General features: G+C 37.8%; 1 protein-coding gene across 1 annotated transcript in view; it reads right to left on the bottom strand.

Moving 5' to 3' along the window:
- The window catches only part of LOC131027209 (uncharacterized), a 147,174-nt gene extending 125,339 nt beyond the window's left edge, over positions 1-21,835 (bottom strand). The window contains exon 1 of the mRNA XM_057957214.2: positions 21,400-21,835. Coding sequence (XP_057813197.1) covers positions 21,400-21,716 — 317 coding nt within the window. The 5' untranslated portion in view covers positions 21,717-21,835. The remainder of the gene's footprint in view (positions 1-21,399) is intronic.
- Positions 21,836-22,830: the final 995 nt, after the last annotated feature.

The following is a 22,830-nucleotide window of genomic DNA, read 5'->3' as shown; positions in this document are numbered from 1 at the left end:
CTGAGCTTTCCATTTTAGGCATGGATTTCCAGCACTTGACCCATTTCTAGCCACCTTTGTCTGCTATCTAACTTTCCGGAAATAGAAATGCCTGTGAATGCCTAATCCTTGTCGCTCTGGCTGACTGACCCTGCCTGTAATAACTTTCCAAAAATAGAAACTTTCCAGGTGTCAGCGTTAGATCCCTGAACCAGGTGCAATAATGACTTACTATAAATAGAAACTTACTAAAAATAGTAAGTTTGATTTTTGGCAAAATGGCAACATTCCGGGACTTGAAAAATCCCTTAAAAATAGGGACTTTCTAAAAATAGAAAGTTGTTCAGTTTGGGCTCAAATTTTGCTGGGAGGTGCCCTGAAGGGTCCTGACTCTAGTCGTATGCTCAATTTTCCCGAAACCCTAATAGGAACCCCTAAAATCTAGGACAAAAGGCAAAACCCTAGAAAAAGAACAAAATAGGCTTTAGACCTCACAGAACTCCCTTGACAGAGAAGCAGATTAGCACTAACTGACCCCCGAATATCCCAGCAAGAGGGATTGAAGAGATTGCCACTAACACACACACAAAAACAGAAGCCAAACGACCAAAAGGGCCTAAAAGCAAAGGGGGGGCCCCTATCTGGGATGGGGTGATGTGTGATTAGGTCACAATAGGTCCCCATTTGCAATGGGGCGATGCAATGGGGGTTACAACACTACTTTTTAGGTCCTCTTGGTCTTTTGGCTTTTGGTTTGTTGGGTCTTTTTGTGACAGTCTCGTTAGTCCTCTCGGTTTGCAAGTGTTTGGGGATCAATTTGATCAAGTCTGCAAGTCGTTTGAGCAATGTTCCATGAAAACGCGTTTCCCCCCTCCAAGCCCATGTCCCCGTCCCCGAAACCTGTCCCTGAAACTTTTTCCCTTTGTCCCCCCGTCCCTGAAGCCCGTCCCCAACAACTGTGGAACAATGCGTTTGAGTAAATTTGGCTAAATTTGGAACCTGATTGTACATTTTAGGGTTTTGCCCTTCAAATTTAGATTTGAGGTCTTTCCTTTAGGGTTTTGGAAAAACTAAACATTGCATTGGAATCAGGACCCTTCAAGGAACCCCCCAATGAAATTTGAGCGAATTTTGAGATTTCAGTGCCTCTTGGATTGTCTTTATTTTGCCAAAAATCAAACTTACTTTTTTTAATAGTTTCTATTTTTAGTAAGTTTCTTTTTTATTAAGTGTCGTCTTGTCCTGGTTTGCCCTAATCTTAACATTTTGAAGTACTTACTATTTATAGTAAGTCTATTTTTGGTAGGTTCTTCACAGGCAAAGGTGTTGGCACTGAAGACAAAACATTCCTGAACATTTGTAAATCCTGAAAGTTTGAAAAAGCAAGCTAATTGGTCAAGAAATGGCTAAGTGTGGAACTCATTCCAAAAGTGGAAACCACTGAAAAATCTTCTAAGTCTGGCAAGGCAAAAATCCACTTCAATTCCAAAGATGACACCCCGATCTGGAAAGTGTGCAGAAATGGCTCTAAGTTAAAAAACATTCCCAAGGCAACATGCAAGTGGGCACCAAAATGAGGCCATAGAAATTTTCCTCCATGGCAATTTTTCCTTGGCATTATGGTTTTGGTACTCAAGAGGGAGAATGGGCACTAGAATGGGGGTGGTGGAGGATTTTTCCTCCACCCACAAAATTCCTTGACCCTAGTGATTTAGCGCCCAAGAAAGAATAGGAGCGCCAAAGTGACCTTATGAAGGAATCTTCCTCCACAGGCCAAATTCCCTGACTACATTGAAACAGCGCCCAAAGCTAGTTCAGAGCGCTAGACAAGGGGGGTGATGGAATTTTCTCTAAAGGCATGAAAATTCTCCATGATGGTAAATTAGCGCAAAAGGGCAAGTATGAGTGCTAGAATGAGGGGGTCAAGGAAAAGCAAAAAAATTGAAAATTCCTCCATAATGGTGAATTAGCGCCCAAGGTCAAGGCAGAGCACTAGATAGAGGGAATCAAGGAAAAAGTCAACCAAGTCAAATTCGTCCTCATGATGGTTTTCGCGCCCAAGCATGTTGTGGAGCACTAGAAAGGGGTTGGGAAGGATTTTCCTTCCAAAAGTGAATTCCTCCATGACATGAATTCTACACCCAAGTTTGAAGAATAAATTCCAAGGCATGGAAATTTTGAAGTCAAGGATAGATTGAAAAGGAAAAAATCCCCTCAAGAAAAAATTTGAAAAAATCCTTTTTCTGGCATGAAAATCCATCCGAATTTCAAAATGATGACAAATTTGGCTTAGTAAGAGAATTTTCTCTACTGGACCCTGGAACACAAATTTGGAAAATTTCCTAAATAATAGGAAATGTGGAAAATTGATGAAAAATCTCTTCCAAGACCAGACAAATTCAAAAACTCACAAAAATTCTTCCTAGATTAAATTCTCTCTCCAGGAATTTTCTCTCTCCCAGTGTTTCTCACCAAGTGGATAAACAATCAAAATCCTAAGTAAATCTTTCAAATATCCCTTCAAAATTCAAAATGGAAAGAATGGCAAATTGGCGACACAAAAAAAAAGAATATTCCAAGTTATGACACATGACTCAAGGAATTAATGGAAAATTCCATTTTGAAACTCAACCATAATGGCAAGAGTCGTTGGCATGGCAAGTTGAAGAGGAAAGTATGATGCATCATTAAAAAAAACGCCAAGTTTGGTCTTTCGCCAACTTAACAACTTGGTGCAAGAATTCTATTTAAACGAGCAAACACAATTCATTTCTCATGCGCGAATTTGGAGAAAGTTGAAGTTGGAGGAAAGTGGCAAAAATCAGACTTGAAGAATTTTTTTCATTCCTTTTCAGAAACTTTGTTCACGAAGGTTCTAATTTATTCCTAATAAGGAATTTTCAGGCTGAAAATTTTTCTGTCACTTTATTTTATGATATTAATGTTGATTTATTTATGGTTTTGTAGGAATGGCAGAGTCAAGTAAGGCAGCAGCTATTTCCAAGTAGGCACAGATTAAAAACGAGCTGAAGGGATTCCTTCCGAAATCCAAAATTGTGTCCAAGTGGAAGGAAATCAGCGACACCAACCTTGGAACTTTCCAGCTGGGTGCTTTCCGTATCAGAATGTTTGGAACAGTTGGGCATGCTCCATCGCCTACTACTAGCAAAATTGTTAAAAGTGGAATTCTCATGGCAACGGGTTTCCCTCCATGCATCTAGTGTCAAAATTAATCTTGGAATGCGCACAACACTACAATCCAAAGAGAAGGGTCATTTCAACGACAGATGGCAAGCATTTGGCCAACTTGACTCTGGAAGCCACTGGGATAACCTTTGGAATTCCATTGCATCATTCCATGACCTACAAGACTAAGGATAGAGCTAAGGTAGTATATGATGCAGGTCCTAGCAGATGTGCTGAAACAATCAACAAGAACTGGATGCAGAAGCCAAGACCTAAAATAATTCAAGTGCCGGATCAAGTGAAAGAAGATCCAGATTAATTCAACCGGAATTTGAAAAGGTAAAAGACTAGCCCATCCAGCTTCCGAATTGGTCAGAACATGAAGTTGATGATCTAGACATTTTGGCCAGACCAGTTGTAAAGTTCACCAGGCATTGGATCGATCGGCATGTCAGGATGCTGAAGGAAGGAAATGTTTGCCTGAGCTACCAGTTAATGGGAAATTTGGATTACTACAATGAGGCCATGGAAGGATCATCACAGACCCAAGCTGAGGAAGGAGAAATCCAGCAGGAAGGAGCTGGACCTAGTGAAGGAAAGAATGCTCCAAAGAGGCCTAGGACAAGGAAAAAGGAAGCCCAACCAGATACTCAGGAGGAAGCCCAGCAAGATGTTCAGCAAGAGGCCCACCAGGAAGACCACAGCTGAAAAGAGCAAGAGTGGAAGAGGTACAAATCCCCAGCTAGTTCTTCCAATGTGCGAGAGATGGAAATGTTCACGCAAGAAAATCCACTGAGTCCACCACAAGACAATTTTCCTAATAATGCACTTGCGCAGAATATACTTAGCATCAGCACTTCACACAAGCCCATTCAGCCAAGAGGTCAAAGGCAAGAACTTCCCTCCCATCCAGAAGAGCCACACCAAGATAAATTCATAGAAACAATCCTTGGAGAAATGGAGGAAGCTTCACAGAAGCATGTACATATGGAAATTCAGGATCAATTGACAACTACTCCAGATTGGCTAAGAGATACATTGAGAAGAGAACCAGAAAAGGAAGTGGATCCAGCACAGGAGTTGGAAGAACTTCTAAGAAGAATTGATAAACCAACGGAAAAGAAGGCTGCCCAGAAGTTTTCCAAAATCACAAGGGATGAGTCTGGATCTAGGACTTTACATTTAGTTGAGCCTGCAATGGAAAAGGATAAAAATGAGATCACGCCAAATGATTATGTAATCAAAGAAATTGATTTGGGGCGTGCTTCCACGACACAAGTGGTGGAAGAATTTGAAGGATCTTCCTTGACTATGAAGGAAAAGATGAAGGAAAAGTGTAGAAGGCTGAAAAGAGGAAACAGAGCCTTATGCGAATATGTTAAGAGTTTCAAACATCCACTTAGGGAGGAAGATTCGTCCTTTGTTCCTCCTTCCTTTCTTCCTAAAGAATCCATTGATGCTGCTGAAAAGGTTACGAAAATTGCCCAATATTCTAAGGAATGGGTGGAGGATGTTTTCAGTGCAGTTGGAAAATTCATTGAAAACCTTGCTAGCCTTCATTCTAGACTTATTGCCCTCTTGAACCGGCTGGAAGTTGCGGATAGTTCGTGGGAAGATGTACACATTTATCAGGACCTGACTATTCCGCGACTCAAGGCATTGATGAAAGTTCCTAAGCAGACACTGATAGACGAGAAGGTGATCCAGGAAAACGAAATTTATGACTTCCCGCGGTGGTTTTGTGTTGTCTGCACTGTAAGGGAAGCCTATGAAAAATTCAACAGGGAGTCTTTGATTTTGAAAGATTCAACATGGAGTCTTTGACTTTGAAAGACTCAATTAGAAGGGTACAGGAAGAAATCCTCAATGCAGTTGAGACATTATTCGCGAGAAAGTTGAATGAGGGCGGAGTGATGGTAAATTTCCTATGGGCCTGGTTCAATGAATTTTTCTTTGTGGGATCATTTTCCAAGGCACACTTGGAAAATGTTTCCTTATTTTCACACTATGCAGAGGACACAGGGAATGGTAGCAGAATGGGAGAGTTTTCTCTCCAAGAGTGAAGAAGAAATTGCCATGATGGAGTTCAGGATAGAGAGTGTGACAAGGTCTCTGTAGGTGCTTGTACCATTAACGAGCGAGATAATGGTTGTCCATTTTTGGACGTGGATCTTTTGACCTAATGACATAGTGGCATATTTATTGCTCGAATATCTTGACCAAGTGGCAGCCGGGTCAATGCATGTTGGGGTAATGGAGCATCTTTTTGCATGTAACCGTCACATTTAGGGCATTACGGCTGACTCTTTTTGCATGCAGCTGTTGCACGTGGAGATGATGGTGCACTTATGACATAATGGGGCAATTTTTTTGCATGGAGGAATATCCAACACATGTTGGGTAAATTTAGTGAAGAGTGGTGCATTTAATGCATTTTGGATACCAATTGTAATGGGCTAGAATTAATTTTATATGGGCATAATGGGCATTTATTGTTGATCCCCACCTTGTTTCATCGTGTGTGGGGAATCTTTTAGGGAAAAACCCTAATTAGGGTTTGCATGTCCTCAAGGCATGAAGCCTATATAAAGGGGTGACCCCCCTCATTTGTAAGGGAGGAGAGATTGCTTTTGAGATTGTTGCGATAAGTTGTTCAAGCAGTAAACTTAATACATTGTTCAATTTGATGGTGTAGACTTGTTTTGTTTTGCAACTTGCATGGTCTTGCTTTCCTCACATTAGAATAGATTTGCTTTTGGTACTTAGATGAACGAGATTGATGAGATTGTTTGTAGTGAAATCCTTACTCGTACCTTTTGTTAGTAGCTGATTGTTATTAATTTTGTAAGGTAGGGCTGAGCCTTTTTTATGTGGAGACTTAACTTCGATCATTGGGTGGACATTGTTCGTAGATGGTGTTCATTGGTGTTCTGAAAATATTTTGCACAACCTTGGAAGATTGCACCACCTTTGTGTAGTTGTATGAAGTTGGCGAATTAAAGTGTGGTTGATTTCACTCAAGCAATCATTGTCTCTTTGTTCTTAGATTTAGCATAGATTTTCTAAACCCTCTCCTATTACTTTCAGTATTTTCAAATCTGAAAAATCCTAAAAAAAGAGCCTACATTGCAAGATCATTCGAGAAAAATCCTTAAAAATTCAAAATTGCCAAATCTTCTTTTAGTGTGCGTAAGTCCCCTTGGACTACCGGCATATCATATCAACCAACTGAGTCATGTCCATTGCATATAGGAGCCTTGGAGTCGATTGTCTGAACTTACTGCAATCTTAGCATACAATCGTACTTTGATCAAGAGAGTAAAGTGATTGTTGGGCAACTTTATTCTGTGTTAGGCGCTGTCATAAAAAACACATCAACAAGTCGTGCCCCTTATTTAATCACTAAGTTTGCAACAAACTTCATTCAGCCCTCTTGGTTAGCCCTTTATCAATTCCCTTTAGTTTTATCACATAGGATTATTTATAAGGTCGGCCTTCTTAGAATAAATTCCTATTAATTGTTTATTTGATTTCCTTGAATTTGGTCGGCCTCCTATTACTTTCTATCACCCAGGTTTTATATTAAAAGAGGCAGTAATTTTATTTGCTAGATGTTGCAATTTCACCTTCTAAAATCTGTGATCTGTTGTATTTATTTGCAGGGGCATGACACTCCTTGGCTTGTAATTGTTGGAGTAAGTGAGGTTTTATCCCATTTACATATGCTTTAGTTTTACTTAGCTAGCCAACATGATACTTTATTAGATATTAGTAGCATAGTATTTAATATTTGCACCTTAATATTTGTAACCGGTAGTTACAAGTTGGTTTGTTTCTACCTTATCACACCTCTACCATTTATACAAGGTGTTTGTACATTTCAAATAATCTCAATTCAATTATCACTCATTGGTGAAATAGTCTCATTGCTTCTCCTGCATTGTGAAGATTTGTGCTTTGCAGATTGTTGTTCCTAGGTCGGGTGGTTTCACAAGGAATGGTAACAAAGCAGCCAATCTGCATCCCCTTTCATTGAGAGTTTTCATCAACTTGAGTTTGTTTTTGAGATCAAATTCTGAGTGATTTTGATTTGCAGTTGGATGCACTCATCATCTGGCGCTCCAAATCAATTGCATATCTCATATTTTCTTACCCAGCGATTTTGTGAATGGAGTTTTTTCAAAGGGCTTCATACTGTTGTATCAGTCACATTCAGTTGTTGTGAGCAGTGGTCATTTCTCAATTGGTTGTTTTGCCTGGCAATCGTGTCTATCTTTGGTGGTCAGACCCTTATCCGTGTTCAAGGCCGATTCTCTTTGAAGTCGCAACACTACTATTTGAGTCAATTTTATTATCACAAGTCCCATCTTTTTTGCTTTCAATTTTTGGTGTGACTTCTTTTATTGGTCAATACACTTTTAGCCAGGCCCATGGATTTGGTTTGAGATGGAGTTTTACCTTGCTTTTGATAGCGTTTTCACGGTTTGGTGGCCCATATTGCTTTGCCAGTACCCGCTTTATTGTTGGTGTCCTTACTATCTGTGACTACAATTATTTTACCGATGGTTTGGATTTGTTTGGAGGAAGCCCGTATACCCTATATTTCATATCAGCAAGCATATAACCTATTTGCATGTCGACGGTCTAAGCCCTCAATCGTCCTTTGGTACATCTTGGTTGGAGGCAAGATTTTGTTTATGGCCAGGCATCGTTTTTCGAACAGCATTCAATCCATTCACCCCAATTATGTGGCTCAGGCTCATTTATCTCATCGATCTGCACTTCCATTTTTTGCTGGCAAACTTCATTTGATCTAGGCTTTCCCCTTGTCCCAGGTGGAGTGTTTAATGGACTGATCGACTTGACCAGCGCATCATAATTTTTCCCAGTGCTTTGTCTTGTCGGCCCTCATTATATTCCTTGGGGCCCAAAAATACCTTCGTTGGCATTTATTGTGTTTGCCAAGTACTTTGCTCTAGACGGCCCGCACTGTTATTGGTCTGATCTCAATTTTCTTGCATTAAGATGTATTTGTGTGGTAGCCAATTATCCCACATTACCAGGGGAGTTTCTTTTCTTCTACTTTAGTAATTCACAAGGATGCTAATATTAGTGTGTGGTTGTCTCATGATGACTTGTGGTGGTTATTGGCCCATGTTTTGTGTAAATGATTTGCACCAAGTATTGATCATCTTGTGCCCTACTTAATCACGAAGTGTATGTGGGTTTGGCGCAGAGCGTCACCCACATACGCGTTTTTTCTCCCCCGAGATGCCCAAGGTCGTATGGATGACCAAGGGTCGAGTAGTGTTTAGCCCCAAAAAGCTTATTTGGCCCCCTATGTGCCTCTAAAGGGGGCGTTATTGGTCTGATCTCAATTTCCTTGCATTAAGATGTATTTGTGTGGTAGCCAACAGGTGTTATCCCACATTACCAAGGGAGTTTCTTTTCTTCTACTTTAGTAATTCACAAGGATGCTAATATTAGTGTGTGTGGTTGTCTCATGACGACTAGTGGTGGTTATTGACCCTGTCACAACCCTCCTTTATCACTTTTGGATTTAAAATGCAAACTCTATTATATTTTTTGGATAAACTATTTAAATGATTGAATGAATATCATAAAAGGATAAAATAATAAAACTCACACACACACACATGGAAAATATACATTTCTCTTCATTAATTATTTAGTTTTCCTCATCCAATTATGGCACATGTTGTAGGAAGAATATGAAGCTTCTAGAGGATTCTCCACCACCTTGCATGTAACTCCTCCCACTAAGTCTAATCAATTTTGCATGAAGTCCAAAATTGGGAAAGAATTTCTTTTTTTTAATTAAAATTTTAGGTAGTGGAATAGAGGGACTTTTCTTATAAATGATATGCAAGTTTTCAAAAATGGGAGTTGGTTATTCCATAAAGAAATTCTTCTCTCAAGTAAATTTTTTTTTTGTAGTCATATTTCATTTTTGAAAATAACTAAGATTGCTTTGGAGGACTTCTTTCAAGTTTGAAGGATCAAGAGAGACTAATTGAAGAATTCATAGGGGATTCTACATCAATTTCAAGCATCCAGGTTCTTTCAATTTAGTTTTACTTTATCATGCATCTTATTCTTGCTGCAAATTAGATTAGATCAATTTGTTTTAACTAAATCAAATTGTTTCAATTCTTGTTGAGAACTAGATTAGATCAATTTTTATTTCTCCCTCTAATTCATCTCTCTGGTTTTTGAATAAAAATCTGAATCTCATAGATCTCGCTGTGGATATTTCTCTATGTTTCTCATTTGATTCTATACATATTTTCCATTATCTGGTTATATATTTTCCGCGAAAAATTGTTGAAAGAAAGGATAGAATTCGCTGTGAACAATTTTCTGCAATATTCTCATTTGTTCGAGTTTGGTTATCTACTCCTCTCACGAAAATAACAGTTGAAAACCAAGGAATGAGTCCCTCTGTGAATAACTCTCTGTATTAATTATTCCAATATGCAAATCCATATTGCTTCATTTTTGTATTCTAGTTTAGTTTTACTCTCTGTATTAATTATCCCAATATGCAAATCCATATTGCTTCATTTTTTGTATTCTGGTTTAGTTTTACTCTCTGTATTAATTATTCCAATATGCAAATCCATATTGCTTCATTTTTGTATTCTGGTTTAGTTTTACTCTCTGTGTTAATCACTCCAATATGTAAACCCTTATTGCTTTCATTTTTGTACTCTGGTTAAATTCTACTCTCTGTTAATCGCTCCAATATGTAAATCCATATTGCTTCATTTTTGTATTCTGGTTTATTACTACTCTCTGTGTATTTGCTACTATAAGTAAATTCTTATTGTTCACCTTAATACTTTACCTCTCATATTCTGGTTTTAAATAAAATTAAACTGCTCTGGTTTTAAATAAAATTAAACTGGGAACTTTACACGTAAAAATATAATCAATATATATATATATATATATAGTATTAGCATTATAAATCTTAATGCATTTTGTATTAATAAATGCGAAGTGATTGATGTCTTAATGCATTTTGTATTAATAAATGCAAAGTGATTGATGTCGCACTGCACGAAAAAGGGACTTCTAAGGCTTTAAATGCAGGCTAGTGGAGGGTACCGTAACGGTACCACTCCCCCTGCGGAGTACTATCTCCGTCATCCACCTGCGAACCGATACGCACAGGCCCTTTTTCGTGCAGTGCGACATCAATCACTTTGCATTTATTAATACAAAATGCATTAAGACATCAATCACTTCGCATTTATTAATACAAAATGCATTAAGATTTATAATGCTAATACTGCGGCAGTGGCCGCAGGTTAGTGGAGGGGACCGTGGGGTCCCGCTCCCATTAACCCTCATGCATGCCATTCGAACTTAGTTCGATGGCAATGATTACTCTTTTTTTTGAAATTCCTTTTTATATATATTTAAAATTTTAGTTTAATTAAAATTTCTCCTTTTATATATGTAAATAAATTTTAGTTAATAAAATTTTTAAACTTAAGTAATTTTTAAAATTTATGACTAGTTTTAACAAATTTATATTAAATAATACTTAGGTCCTCTTAAGATCCACTTAGCAATTAAATGACATAAGCTAAATTCTATGTTGGGGTTAGTGATTTTATAAGCGGCATTCTCGCGTACAACTTACCTTACCTTCGCTTCATGCATATATCTTACGTTGATTCAATTATTGGTGTTTCCATCTTCATGCAAATTATACATTTAATTGTTGGTATACAAGTTACCTAACTTTCATTATTATGCAAATTATATTCAAGTTTTTGAATAAATAATCTAGTTATGGTTCTTTTTATTCCATAGTTATTTCAATCAATTTGGCTTTGCAATGTCTAAGTTCATAATTATTTTTCAACATGATGTTATTATAAGTTAGAAACTAAACAAAGGAAGTTGGAAAACCAAAACTAGCACCGTTCGGTATATACGGTGCCTCTGGGTCACGCTTACGGGTAATGCCGTCGTGTTGAGCTACTGCACTTAACGCCTAATAAAGCTGCATCAACAACGTCTGTGGCATCGTCCCTATAAATCGTCGGGGAGTAATAAGGGACACTTGGAAGTTAAAATCCAAGGGGCGGGTAATCCCCCTTGGATCGATAATTTAATAAGATAATCCTTAAATGATTTTACATCCGTTGAGTTAAACCATAGTAAACCCCCTTTAGGGTTGGTTAAGTAAAAATGCTTTATGGAATTAACTTTTGAAGAGATATTGTTGTCAATTGGCAATTGGTCAAGGGTGACATTTATGATAAGAATTAGGATCTAGTTATTTTAGGCCACAAGCAATAGGCCATCTTGAGCCTTTGCTTAAGCGCTACCATCGTGGGTAGCAACCGCAGAGAAACTATCTGGGACATTGACCCTAGAAAGGGTTGCGTACCACAAATCAGTTTACATCAAACCATAGAATAGAAAATAGAACTACATACTTTACGCCTTGATCCCGTGCCGAAGCGGGTATATAGGCAGTCTTGGGACGAAGTTGTCCCTCGTACTCAGGCGTTCGTGGGTGGGGTCTAGGCTTGGTTGAGTAAGAATCCTATTTGAAAGATAAGATAATTAAATTGGAAAAAGAAATTCAATGCATACTCGCAAGGAATCCCATATGGATTCGCTTGACTTCCAAAGGCTTTAAGCCAAATTCCGAGGCAGAATTCAAGCTTGTATTATTTAATTACTCCTAAGGACGGCGACCTCGGTGCACTTCTGTTAGAAGAGTGTAGTACTTAGTGAGTGGCTCAGGACCCGAATGGTCCTGATGAGTCTAAGTCTCTGGCCAAAGCATCTCCTATCCCGTTTGGATAGATGCCTATCCCGTATTGGATAGATGGAATCTTATGTACCGTATGGACAATTGCCTAACCCGTATGGTTAGATGCTCATCCCGGATGGATGAATGCCTAATCCTAATGGATGGATGCCCAGAGTATGCAATTGAATAAAACATAATGATTAAATTAAACACACAAAAAAAAGAATACTCAATCTTGTTGAATTAATTATGGTGGGTTATTACAGGCCCATGTTTTGTGTAAAGAGTTGCACCAAGTCTTCATCATCTTGTGCCCTACTTAATCACAAAGTGTATGTGGGTTTGGCGTAGAGCGCCACCCACATACGCATTTTTTCACCCCCAAGATGCCCAAGGTCGTATGGATGACCAAGGGTCAAGTTGTGTTTAGCCCCCAAAAGCTTATTTGGCCCCCTATGTGCCTCTGAAGGGGGTGTTTTTCTTTTGCTCATAACTTGGGCAAATAGAAGCGTTCTTTTGCAAACTAGATATCGACGAAAAGTTGATTCACCAACTTCACAATGGTATAGGTATTTTCAATGATTTTGATGTTTGATGCTAATTTTTACCCATTGAAGTCAAAATTTCATGTCGTTGATCTCTATTTGTGTTTTGAGAAGAGTATCATTGTGTAATCATGGGTTATGCAAAACATCCTTTTGTTATCACTTTGACTAAGGATGATTATGAATCATGGGCAAAAGGCATTATCACACATTGTGAGTGGTTTAATCTCTTGCCTCGTCTTTCTGGACTCATTCTTGAGCCAAAGACAAAATGAAAGCAATCAATTTGGGGAAATAAGAATGATCATATCATAGGGTTGATTGGTTGTAGTACCAATAAGAGCTTTCTCCATGATATCTACCCCAAGTTTAGAGGTATTCAATGCATATGCAGAGTTTGGACCATTATTTGGGAGATTTTTGGAGATCCACAAGTTCCTCCATTCCTAGATGATCCTTCTTCAGATTTTCTCATTCTACTTGATGATGTTAACAATATTCTTTTTGATGATGGTACCTTAGAGGAGTTTGAATATGAAGCATCACTTGAGAGATGATAATCCAAAGACTTCACCTGCACTTCCTACTTATCCAATTGAGATCACACATTCATCTTTAGTTGGTAATTCATTGACTACGCCCAATGAGTCATTGCAACAGGTATCTATTTGTCAAGCTGATTGGGATTCCTATTTGTCAAACATTGGTTCATTGTTTGTGAAGTCTCACATTTTAGATTTGTGAAGCACATTTACAGGTTTATCTCTCCTATTTGATGATAGTTATGGTATAATTGTTGTCACTTCATCTTTGTCTTTGAGTTTGTTCCAAATCAGTTTCCATTGGTTCCTTGTTTGTCACCTTATATAATGATTGGGTGTGTACCTAATTGGTTTGTGGTATCTTTATCATCCAAGGACTTGGCAACATGTAAGCAGATTTCAGAGACTTCATACATTTGGATTCTGCTTCCTACCAATTCCTATCCAAAAAGGGAAGCATTCATGCATTTGTACTTGGTTTATCTTCTTCCCAAGGGGAGAAATGTTGTTTGTAGGCATTGGACTATGTTTTGTCTTCAAACACTCACCATTTCTATAGGACATTGTTCATTATGGGGGGGCTATTATGTCTCTCTTTTTCCTTCTTGTGAGGGGATACTTGATTGTATATACATTATATATTTAGTCCTTGCCAAGCATCATTGAGTCCTCCATGCATCATCTTGTTTGTTTTTTCCTCTCTTTTGGAGAGGAATTTTGTCCCACTGGGCTTTCTCCTTTTCTCCATTTGTAAGAGATTACATTTCTTTGAATTTGTACATGGGTACCTCAAATAGTTTTGTAACTAAGGCCCATCTTGCATCTTGCTTTAATATTGCATAATAATCTACTCCCTAATTTGCACTTAAGGGGTTGTGTTGGAGTAAATGAGATTTTATCCCATTTACATGTGCTTAATTTTACTTAGGTAGCTGACATGATACTTTATTAGATATTAGTTGCATTTAGTTGCATAGTATTTAATATTTGCACATGCATTTAATATTTGTAACCCGTAGTTACAAGTTGGTATGTTTCTACCTCATCACACCTCTACTATTTATACAAGGTGTTTGTACATTTGATATCATCTCAATTCTATTATCACTCATTGGTGAAATAGCCGTGTTGCTTCTCTCACATTGTGAAGGTTTGTGTTTTGCAAAAAGTTGTCCCTAGGTTAAGTGGTCTCACCAATAGTAGTTATCACCAACATGTGTGAGGAAAAATGGCATTAGTGTAATGACTACTCATTGAGGTCATATTTCGATGGCTAAACAACACATAAATCAAATCCCACAAAAAAATTAAAATATAATTAAAAATAATTATGAAAACCTTCATTTAACATAAATCCCTGATTCGGTTTTGGGTTGTAATTAGGTTAATTCCATAATAGTGAGAAATGCGAGAAAAGGCTGACTTCTAAGGCTTTAAATGCTCAAAAAACATTGCCAATGGACAAAACAGCAAGAGGGTGTAAATCACTAAGCAGAATATTACATTTAGCATCTCTCCCCCTACTAACGTATACTTAACAATGCTTGTTTGCTGAGTAAATTCTTTTGCTTTATTATTACCAACAAGACAGAGTGGTGTCATAACTACTTATTGGGGCATTTTGAGATAAGTAAATAAAACAAGTCAAATCCTATAAAAATAGAAAATCTCATGACTAAAACAATGTCATTTTCAAATTGGCATAGCAATTGATTTGACTATGGTGGAATTTATGATTTTGCTGATTATATTTAACAGTTTGTATGCTCATGTGTATAGGAACACCAATCCTAGCTGTTAGAGGATTTCAAACTCGAGAAGCAACAACAAAGAGAGATGCAAGCACACACAAATGTTACGATGTAATTATTTTGTTGACTTTGTTGTTAGTCATTTTGCACAATTCCCATCTTGCTTACAACACACTTGTGTGATCGCTTGATATGAAACTTTATGAATGTATTCTGCATGGCCAAGTTTGTGCATATATGCATGCTATTGTTGTAATTGTGTTTTGTTGAGAAAAAATGTATTGGTTAAGTGAGGTTTAGTGTTTGGCATATTTTTCATGTGTGTGCATATTTGTCTGCCTAAATGGCCTAACCTATTATTCTTCAGATGTGTTTACTTTAAAGAATTAAAGAAAGGAGTAGAGCCATTGGATCAAAATACCACAAATGTTACACTGCAATTACTTTGTTGATTTTATTGTTAGCCAGTTTGCACAATTTGCATCTTGCAGCTTCATAATTTTGTGTGTGTGCATCCATATGCGTGTGTGATTAATTTGTTAATTTTGTTAGTCAATTTGCACAATTTGCATCTTGCTTACAATGCACTTGTATGATCACTTGACAATCAACTTCTGTGTGTGTGTGCACATGTCATGCCCCCGATCTAACATCAACTAAAAAGCAAATTGTAATATGAAATTGTCTTGCGCATCTAAGACTTCACCATTTCATTGATCGTACAACATGCCTTAATGGCCTATCTAAGTAGTCGGGGATGTTACAGGCCGGATATAGTAAGACTTGCTACATATTAAACAGTATCTGTTTGAAGGATCGATCCTCTCCCCTATGGTGCAGCAATACCATTCATAATTATTAATTAGTTAATAAAGATTAGAGAGGAACGGTTCAAATAGGATGAATCAAGGTGTCTCTTAGCAAGTGTGGATTATGAAGCGGTCAGCCATAAAGAGGAGTCTCTCTCACAACCATTACAACTGTAGGAAAGATCATGACTTTCCAACATCAAGTGAAGGATTTAAGCATCCAAGAGCAAGTATCGAACAAGATCGGAATGGATTTAAGGCAGTCATATTAAGGCATACAGAAATTTAATATTATTACTGCGATTTGGTATGAAATATTAATTCTTATGGTAGACAGCATAATGGATCTTAATTATAATTACTTGCTTATGAATGGTGTGTATGCAATCTAGGAATATGGTATTATTATGTGATCTCTTAACTGTAGAAAGTAGGCAATTAAATGTAATTCTTTATATGTTTGTTTAAATGCTGCAATCAATCATGCTAAGGACAATAAGGGAATACAAGGAGGAGAAACAGTTATGAGGTCCTCTTCTAAGCACACCACCACATGACGGTGACGGATAGTCCCATGAAGCCAAGGGGGTGCAAGGAGTGCCCCACCCTTGGGCTTAGAAGGGAAGGACGTTCCAGACACACTTTTGTAGTTTCCCCAAACCTCTACCATGGTTGATCATTAGATTAAGGAACTCCAATCATAAGAAAGAGAATAAGGGTGACAAGGAGAGGGGAACTGCTATGGGATTCCTCGCTAGGTACACCCACTCATGTGGATGGCAAAGGGCCACATGATGGCCAAGAGGGATGGTATATCCACTCTTGGGCATAGGGTAGAGGATCATCATTTAAGGGACCCTAATATGCCCCTCATCCTAACCCTCCTATGGTTGAATTCCATCAATAAACTATATATATCTTATGATTAGACTAATGTTCCTAACCCTAGTAGGAAAGATCTAAGCTTTTGATTTAAAATAATGTTTCTAATAAGGAAGATCTATTTTATGGATTATGTTTCAATAATTTCCTAACATGTTTGCAGGATCTCAACAAAATAAGTGATGTCACTAATTCTATTCTATTTCTTGTATTTACTTGGAAATTGTGATTTAGGGCAAAAACTAGTGCATTTACAAAAAGGGGCATTACAGCACGTGTGCATTTGTGTGTGTGTGTGTGTGTCTTTGCGTGTGTGCATGTGCATGTGCTTGTGTGAGTGTGTTGTGTGCGTGTGTGTGTGCATGCATGTGCGTGTGTGTGTGCGTGCATGTGCGTGTGTGTGTGCATGTGGGCATTTGTGTGTGCGTTATTGTTGTAATTGTGTCTTGTTGAGCAAAAAAATTGGTAATTGAGGTTGAGTGCTTGATGTACGTATGTGTGTTCACCTGACTAGCCCTATTCTGATATTCTTGAGATGTGTTTACCACAAAAAATAAAGAAAAGGAGAGCCACGAGATCAAAATACAATTAACTTGAATAGTGGTTAAACAACATAAGGAAAAGTGATGTACTTGTTCACCTGTTAGATCATTAAGGATGTGATAGCAAAAGCAAAAGTGATTTTTTTAATTATTTCCCTTGGATTTGGAATGTTGGTTTTGAACAGTTTCTTGACTTTGGAATCCTTCAAATTTTACCTTAAAAACGCTAGCATTCATTCACAAGGCATGTTTGGCTGGCAGGTGGCAGGTTATGAGGATATATATATTGTGATGTTGTAAGCTCGCTGATGGAAGAAAATCTACTTTCAGAAAACATGTTTGAATGGAAAGGGGAAGAATGGAGCCAGCCTGAAATATGGGAATCCATAGCTCTAGTGGCAGTCATTGTAGCCAGCCAACACCACCACCAAAAAGCTTAAACCAATCTATTATCGCTTGTCTGAAGGGAGTGTGGAAAACATGGTGCATCCTTGTTTTGTCCGTGGGTTTCTAGGCCTATTCTAATATTCTTGAGATGTGTTTACTACAAAAAATAAAGAAAGGGAGAGCCACGAGATCAAAATACCATCACTTGAATAGTGGTTAAACAACATAAGGAAAAGTGATGTACTCGTTCACTTGTTAGATCATTAAGGATGTGATAGCAAAAGCAAAAGTGATTTTTTTAATTATTTCCCTTGGGTTTGGAATGTTGGTTTTGAACAGTTTCTTGACTTTGGAATCCTTCAAATTTTACCTTAAAAACGCTAGCATTCATTCACAAGGCATGTTTGGCTGGCAGGTGGCAGGTTATGAGGATATATATATTGTGTGTTGTAAGCTCGCTGATGGAAGAAAATCTACTTTCAGAAAACATGTTTGAATGGAAAGGGGAAGAATGGAGCCAACCTGCAATATGGGATTCCATAGCTCTAGTGGCAGTCATTGTAGCCAGCCAACACCACCACCAAAAAGCTTAAATCAATCTATTATCGCTTGTCTGAAGGGAGTGTGGAAAACATGGTGCATCCTTGTTTCGTCCGTGGGTTTGGTTTAGAGAAAAGTCTGGATTTTGAAAGAAGAATCAAGTGCTTTGAGCACTCAGATTAGCTTGCCCAAGCCATTCTTTGATACCGATCAGCATACAGGTCAGATGTTTTCATTCCATTTGATCATGCTTTCTCTAGGTTAAGGTTTATTTGAAATAATATCATCAAAATATTTTATCTAGTGGTTTTAGAATACAAGCTGTACACATCATTCTGATAATTTTAAGTCTAGAATAAAAATGTTTAAGCCTAGAATAATAATGTTTACATTATTAGATGGAGTGGTTGATTGTGTTGCACTCAATATCATTTACTTTGGATTGATGTTTCTTTTATGGATATTATTGACAGTATCCATTGGTTGCTCTTTCTTTATAGAATAGATTCTTTAGCCATGGAGATAGCATTATGAGATCGCTACTGAAATGTGTATTAGTTGAAACAATGAACATGATTCCTATGGTAAGGAATTCCATTACACTTTGGTTTTCCATTATAACTAGTTATTGCTAATGCAATTGTCACTAATAACATTTGATACAATCCAAGTTGTCTGATTAGTAGGATAATTAAACTGACTGTACAGTGGCAACCAACAAAGTGACCTCAAACTGCATCTGCATGCAAAGCCAGCAAATGTACCACTAAAGATGTTGCAAAGCATTCTTCATGCTACAATATACTATATAGAACAACAAATGAACATCCTTAAACAGAGTTGGCAAAAGGGACCAACAGAAACACAAAGCTGAGCGAGCTCAACAAGAACCCCTTATGAAAACTATAGTCAAGGAACAATGTTGCTTTGCCTTTGACCACTGTAGGTTTTTGCAAAGCATCAACAACTGAAATGAACTGAGTATCCATGTAATAGAGCCCTTTCAACTCATCATAGGCTCTGCACCAAATATCCAAATAACCAAAAACTTGCCAGCTGTCTTGAGGCTGACCAAATGTCCCCATGGACATCTGGCTTTCATTCATTTGATAAAAATATCATGTATTTTCTGGCAAAAATGTGCCTATTGTAAAAGTTTCAAGCTTGAATGTTAATTTTCACTAGGGGTTGGATGATAATATAATTATTCAGATGGATGATATATTTGTCAAGAGATCTGTGTGCTCTAACAGATTTTGGAACATTCCTGCTTCAGAGATGTATTCTGTAAAACAGCAGTACTAATTTTGAGGCAACAAAAGATCTATGTCTGTTGTTTTGAGGTACACTCAAACTGCTATTTGAAATCATTCTGTCACTGGCAACCATTCTAATGAGCATTCTAGGAGGCCTCCACTGCCAGTAACTATGGAGTAGGTTCTGGATTCTCTGCACCATGTTCATGAAAATTCAGTCCATGACTTTGCTTCTAGAGGGCTTGTAATTCTCTATGTAGGTTTTCTTGTGTTCATCATTCCAAAATTTTAGAAATGCTGGAGTGCACAGTAAGGAAATGGAGGATGATGTGAATGGTAATGTGACAATGATTTCATGTTCAGGCCTTTTGTCATTACGTATTTAAAATTTATAATGAAAACAACGAAATTTTGATTGCTGCCATAATTCAGTCATTGAACAGTGAATCTCAAATTTGTTGCATCGTGTGAATGTCTAAACTCAAATCTTGATGATATGTACACTGAGCTAAACTTGTACTTTATATTGTGGCCATCCCCAAATAATAGCCTCCCAGTCGACAGCCCTCAATACGCATCACACCATCCCCATCCCAGAAACACCATGGAACATGGATTTTAAAAACCCTCCATGATACATGACATCCAAAGTCTTTAAAAGGACTTCCCTAGAGAAGAGACCCCTTAAAGAATACAGTTTTCTTCACTATATAAGACGAATAGTTTCTGCTTTCTGATTTCTGATATCCCTGTAAATAGTTTGATATCTGCATTTGAACTTTGAAGACATTTTTCTCATGGAGACAATTTTTTCACGACTACTCACAAATTTTTAGATTTATTGCAATTTCTGGAAACATCAGCATTTTTTTCAAAAATCACTGATTTTCAAGATTTTTAGGAAATGACAAAAAATATTAAGTAGCAACTAATCGCAATATTAAGTTCAACTAGATATTCTTTACAATTAAGGATGCAGAGTTATCTCAATTATATTCATTCTGAGAGGCATCAAACATTTTGAATACTTGCAGGTGCTCACAAAATATCCATCACGCCCCAAAGGATCAAATGTTTGGATGATTTGAGCTACGGTGCTTAGGGTGAGCTTGCCAGGGGAGAGAAATTATAGCTATAGAATTTTATTGCAATGTAAATTAAGGATCAAATGCCATTTCAAGTGTATTCATTCTGAAAGGCATTGATATTGTTGAATATGGACAGATGTTCACAGAATAGCCATCATGCTCCAAAGAACCAAATGTTGACTGAATATAGCTATGATGCTTGCGGTGACCTTGCCAGAGGAGAAGAAAGGAGGATAGGTTAATTTTTGGAGTACATAGGCAGAGTCCGATATACAAGCTACTAAAGGTGATCTCAAAATCGACTGTAGAAATAGTTGACACAAATCATAGTAGCTCCCACATAATCTTCTGCCCCCTATAAATGAGAACACGGTTCATCAGTTCTGATGAGTACCTTTTGTAATAACCATCTCAGTGATTCCTTCCTTTTCTTGCAAATCTACCTAAAAGTTTCTTAAACCTGCCTGCTCCCCACTTTAGATACCTGCGTTTATAAAGCTTACCCGTACCCATTTCCTATACTTGTTGCAACATAGTCACATTTTCTAAACCATTATAGAAGGTATCGATCACATAGGAAAATGGATTTACAATTAACAGAGGAAAGTTCAATTCAAGGTGACCTTGAATGTTTTTGCTGAGAAGATGAACCTTTGCATCTTGTTTATAATTTATAACAAAAAGGTGACTTATGAAAACTGAAATAATCAGGGACATGAAACAGTCCGCGAATTATGAACAGTCGATATGATGTGAATCACGATAATGCCACAAAAGCAATGTCATCATGTGCATAAAACAGTAAGAAAAAGGCGTCGAACAAATTGGACGATCGGTATTGCCATATTATCCAATCCGCGGGTTAATTTCATTTATGTATTCCATGTGTGGGTGGATTGGCAAAGTCAGGTTTACTCCTGATGACAAAACTTAAAGGACAAGAAATGCAATCTCCACATCAATTCACATAAAAGGAAACTTGTAAGCCAAATGAGCATCTGGCTTGTGGCCGGGACCTTAAAAAACAAAACGAATGAAGAATAAAAAAAATCTTGGACATTTATATCATAGAATGCAGAAAGCAAGAAAAACCTGGCACAGCGCCCCACAACGACATTAGCGAGTGAAGAAAGCTCTGAAATCCATTTTTTGCCAGGCGACTGAGACGCCGATGAAGACCCTTGATTTTCGTCATCGTCCTCTGATTTCCTGCTACTACTGAAGATGGTTTTAAACGAATTTTCCCTTGCGAGTGAGGCCATTGCACCCTTGACTTTGCTGCCCATTCTCACCGCGCAGCAAAAGAACCCATTAAACAATAAACGACAGAAATGTCGAAAAGATTTTATTTTTGTGCAATTAGGAAACGAAATTGAGCGAGCATTCGCGATCAAATGTTGTTTTATCATAAACGGGATTAAGCGAGGGGAAATGGGCACATGCAGAGAGAGGATAAAGATCGGAGCGACAGCTTTCGGTGTGAATAGACGGAACAATAATCCTGTTTGATGACGTGGATTGTTCGTCCAAGCGGCGGGCCCGCTCATAATGAGAGTTGGTAGGCTACGATCTATGATTAAAACCATTACTCCTCTTAATACTGTCGGTATGAGGTAATTAAAAATTCGTTTTTGGTACCTGCCTTTCGCTTACTGTTGTATCTATAATTTATTATTTGTTGTACTTCTCAACAAATCTAAAATAATGTCTCTAAAATCTAAAATAGATTTTATCTCTAAAATAAATATGTTTCTTCATCGAATTTTATTTGTTAGTGTCAAGATTATCATTATAAAACAAAATAATAATTAGTTGATAAGCTATTTGTGAAGGCTTTTATTCGTCAAAGTGTAAGTTTTCAGCGATCGTCTATTTTCGACAACTTTCCAGTCAAGTCCCATTCCCCGATCAATGAAAAGACAAGTTGAAGCATGTGTTGTGTGATGTGGTGGTGAAGTGACATACCACCTACCACGACCTGTATGGATGGCTCCAACGGTGACGTGTGTTTGCCCTCTCGGGTGAATAACTTAAGACATAAAGGACATAACGCAGAATAATGTCGTAAATATCAGACAAAGTGTATCAGATGTTCTATTCATAATAAGTGTATTTTAGAAGTTACATTCCGAAGTATAAAAGGGTACCGAGGGGGTGCGAGCGCCAACCGTCGCACCGCAACTTCCACCCCTCGGGTGCCAACTAACCAAAACAATTACACATAATTAACTAATGTTATTCTCGTGTACAATAATGCCGCCAACATCATCCCCCCCAAAAAGAAAAGTCGTCTCCAGGTGACTGACAAAAATGGAGATAATGCAACCTATACAAGATATCTGAAAGACTAGGGAGAGGGCTGAGAAAGCGTCCCTGAAGTAGAAGTGTGAGATGGCGGTGTCTGAGTCGCCAAGCGGGCACGGAGCTCGTACACCTGCTGAGTGCGTGCAACCACATCTCGTTCCGCTACGAGGACCTTCTCTAGAGCTGTCTTCACCATGTGTGTTGCCTCCAGTAACTCCT

Source organism: Cryptomeria japonica, chromosome 2 (assembly GCF_030272615.1).
Source record: "Cryptomeria japonica chromosome 2, Sugi_1.0, whole genome shotgun sequence".
Lineage (NCBI taxonomy): Eukaryota > Viridiplantae > Streptophyta > Pinopsida > Cupressales > Cupressaceae > Cryptomeria > Cryptomeria japonica.
This window is presented reverse-complemented; position numbering and strand designations above follow the sequence as displayed.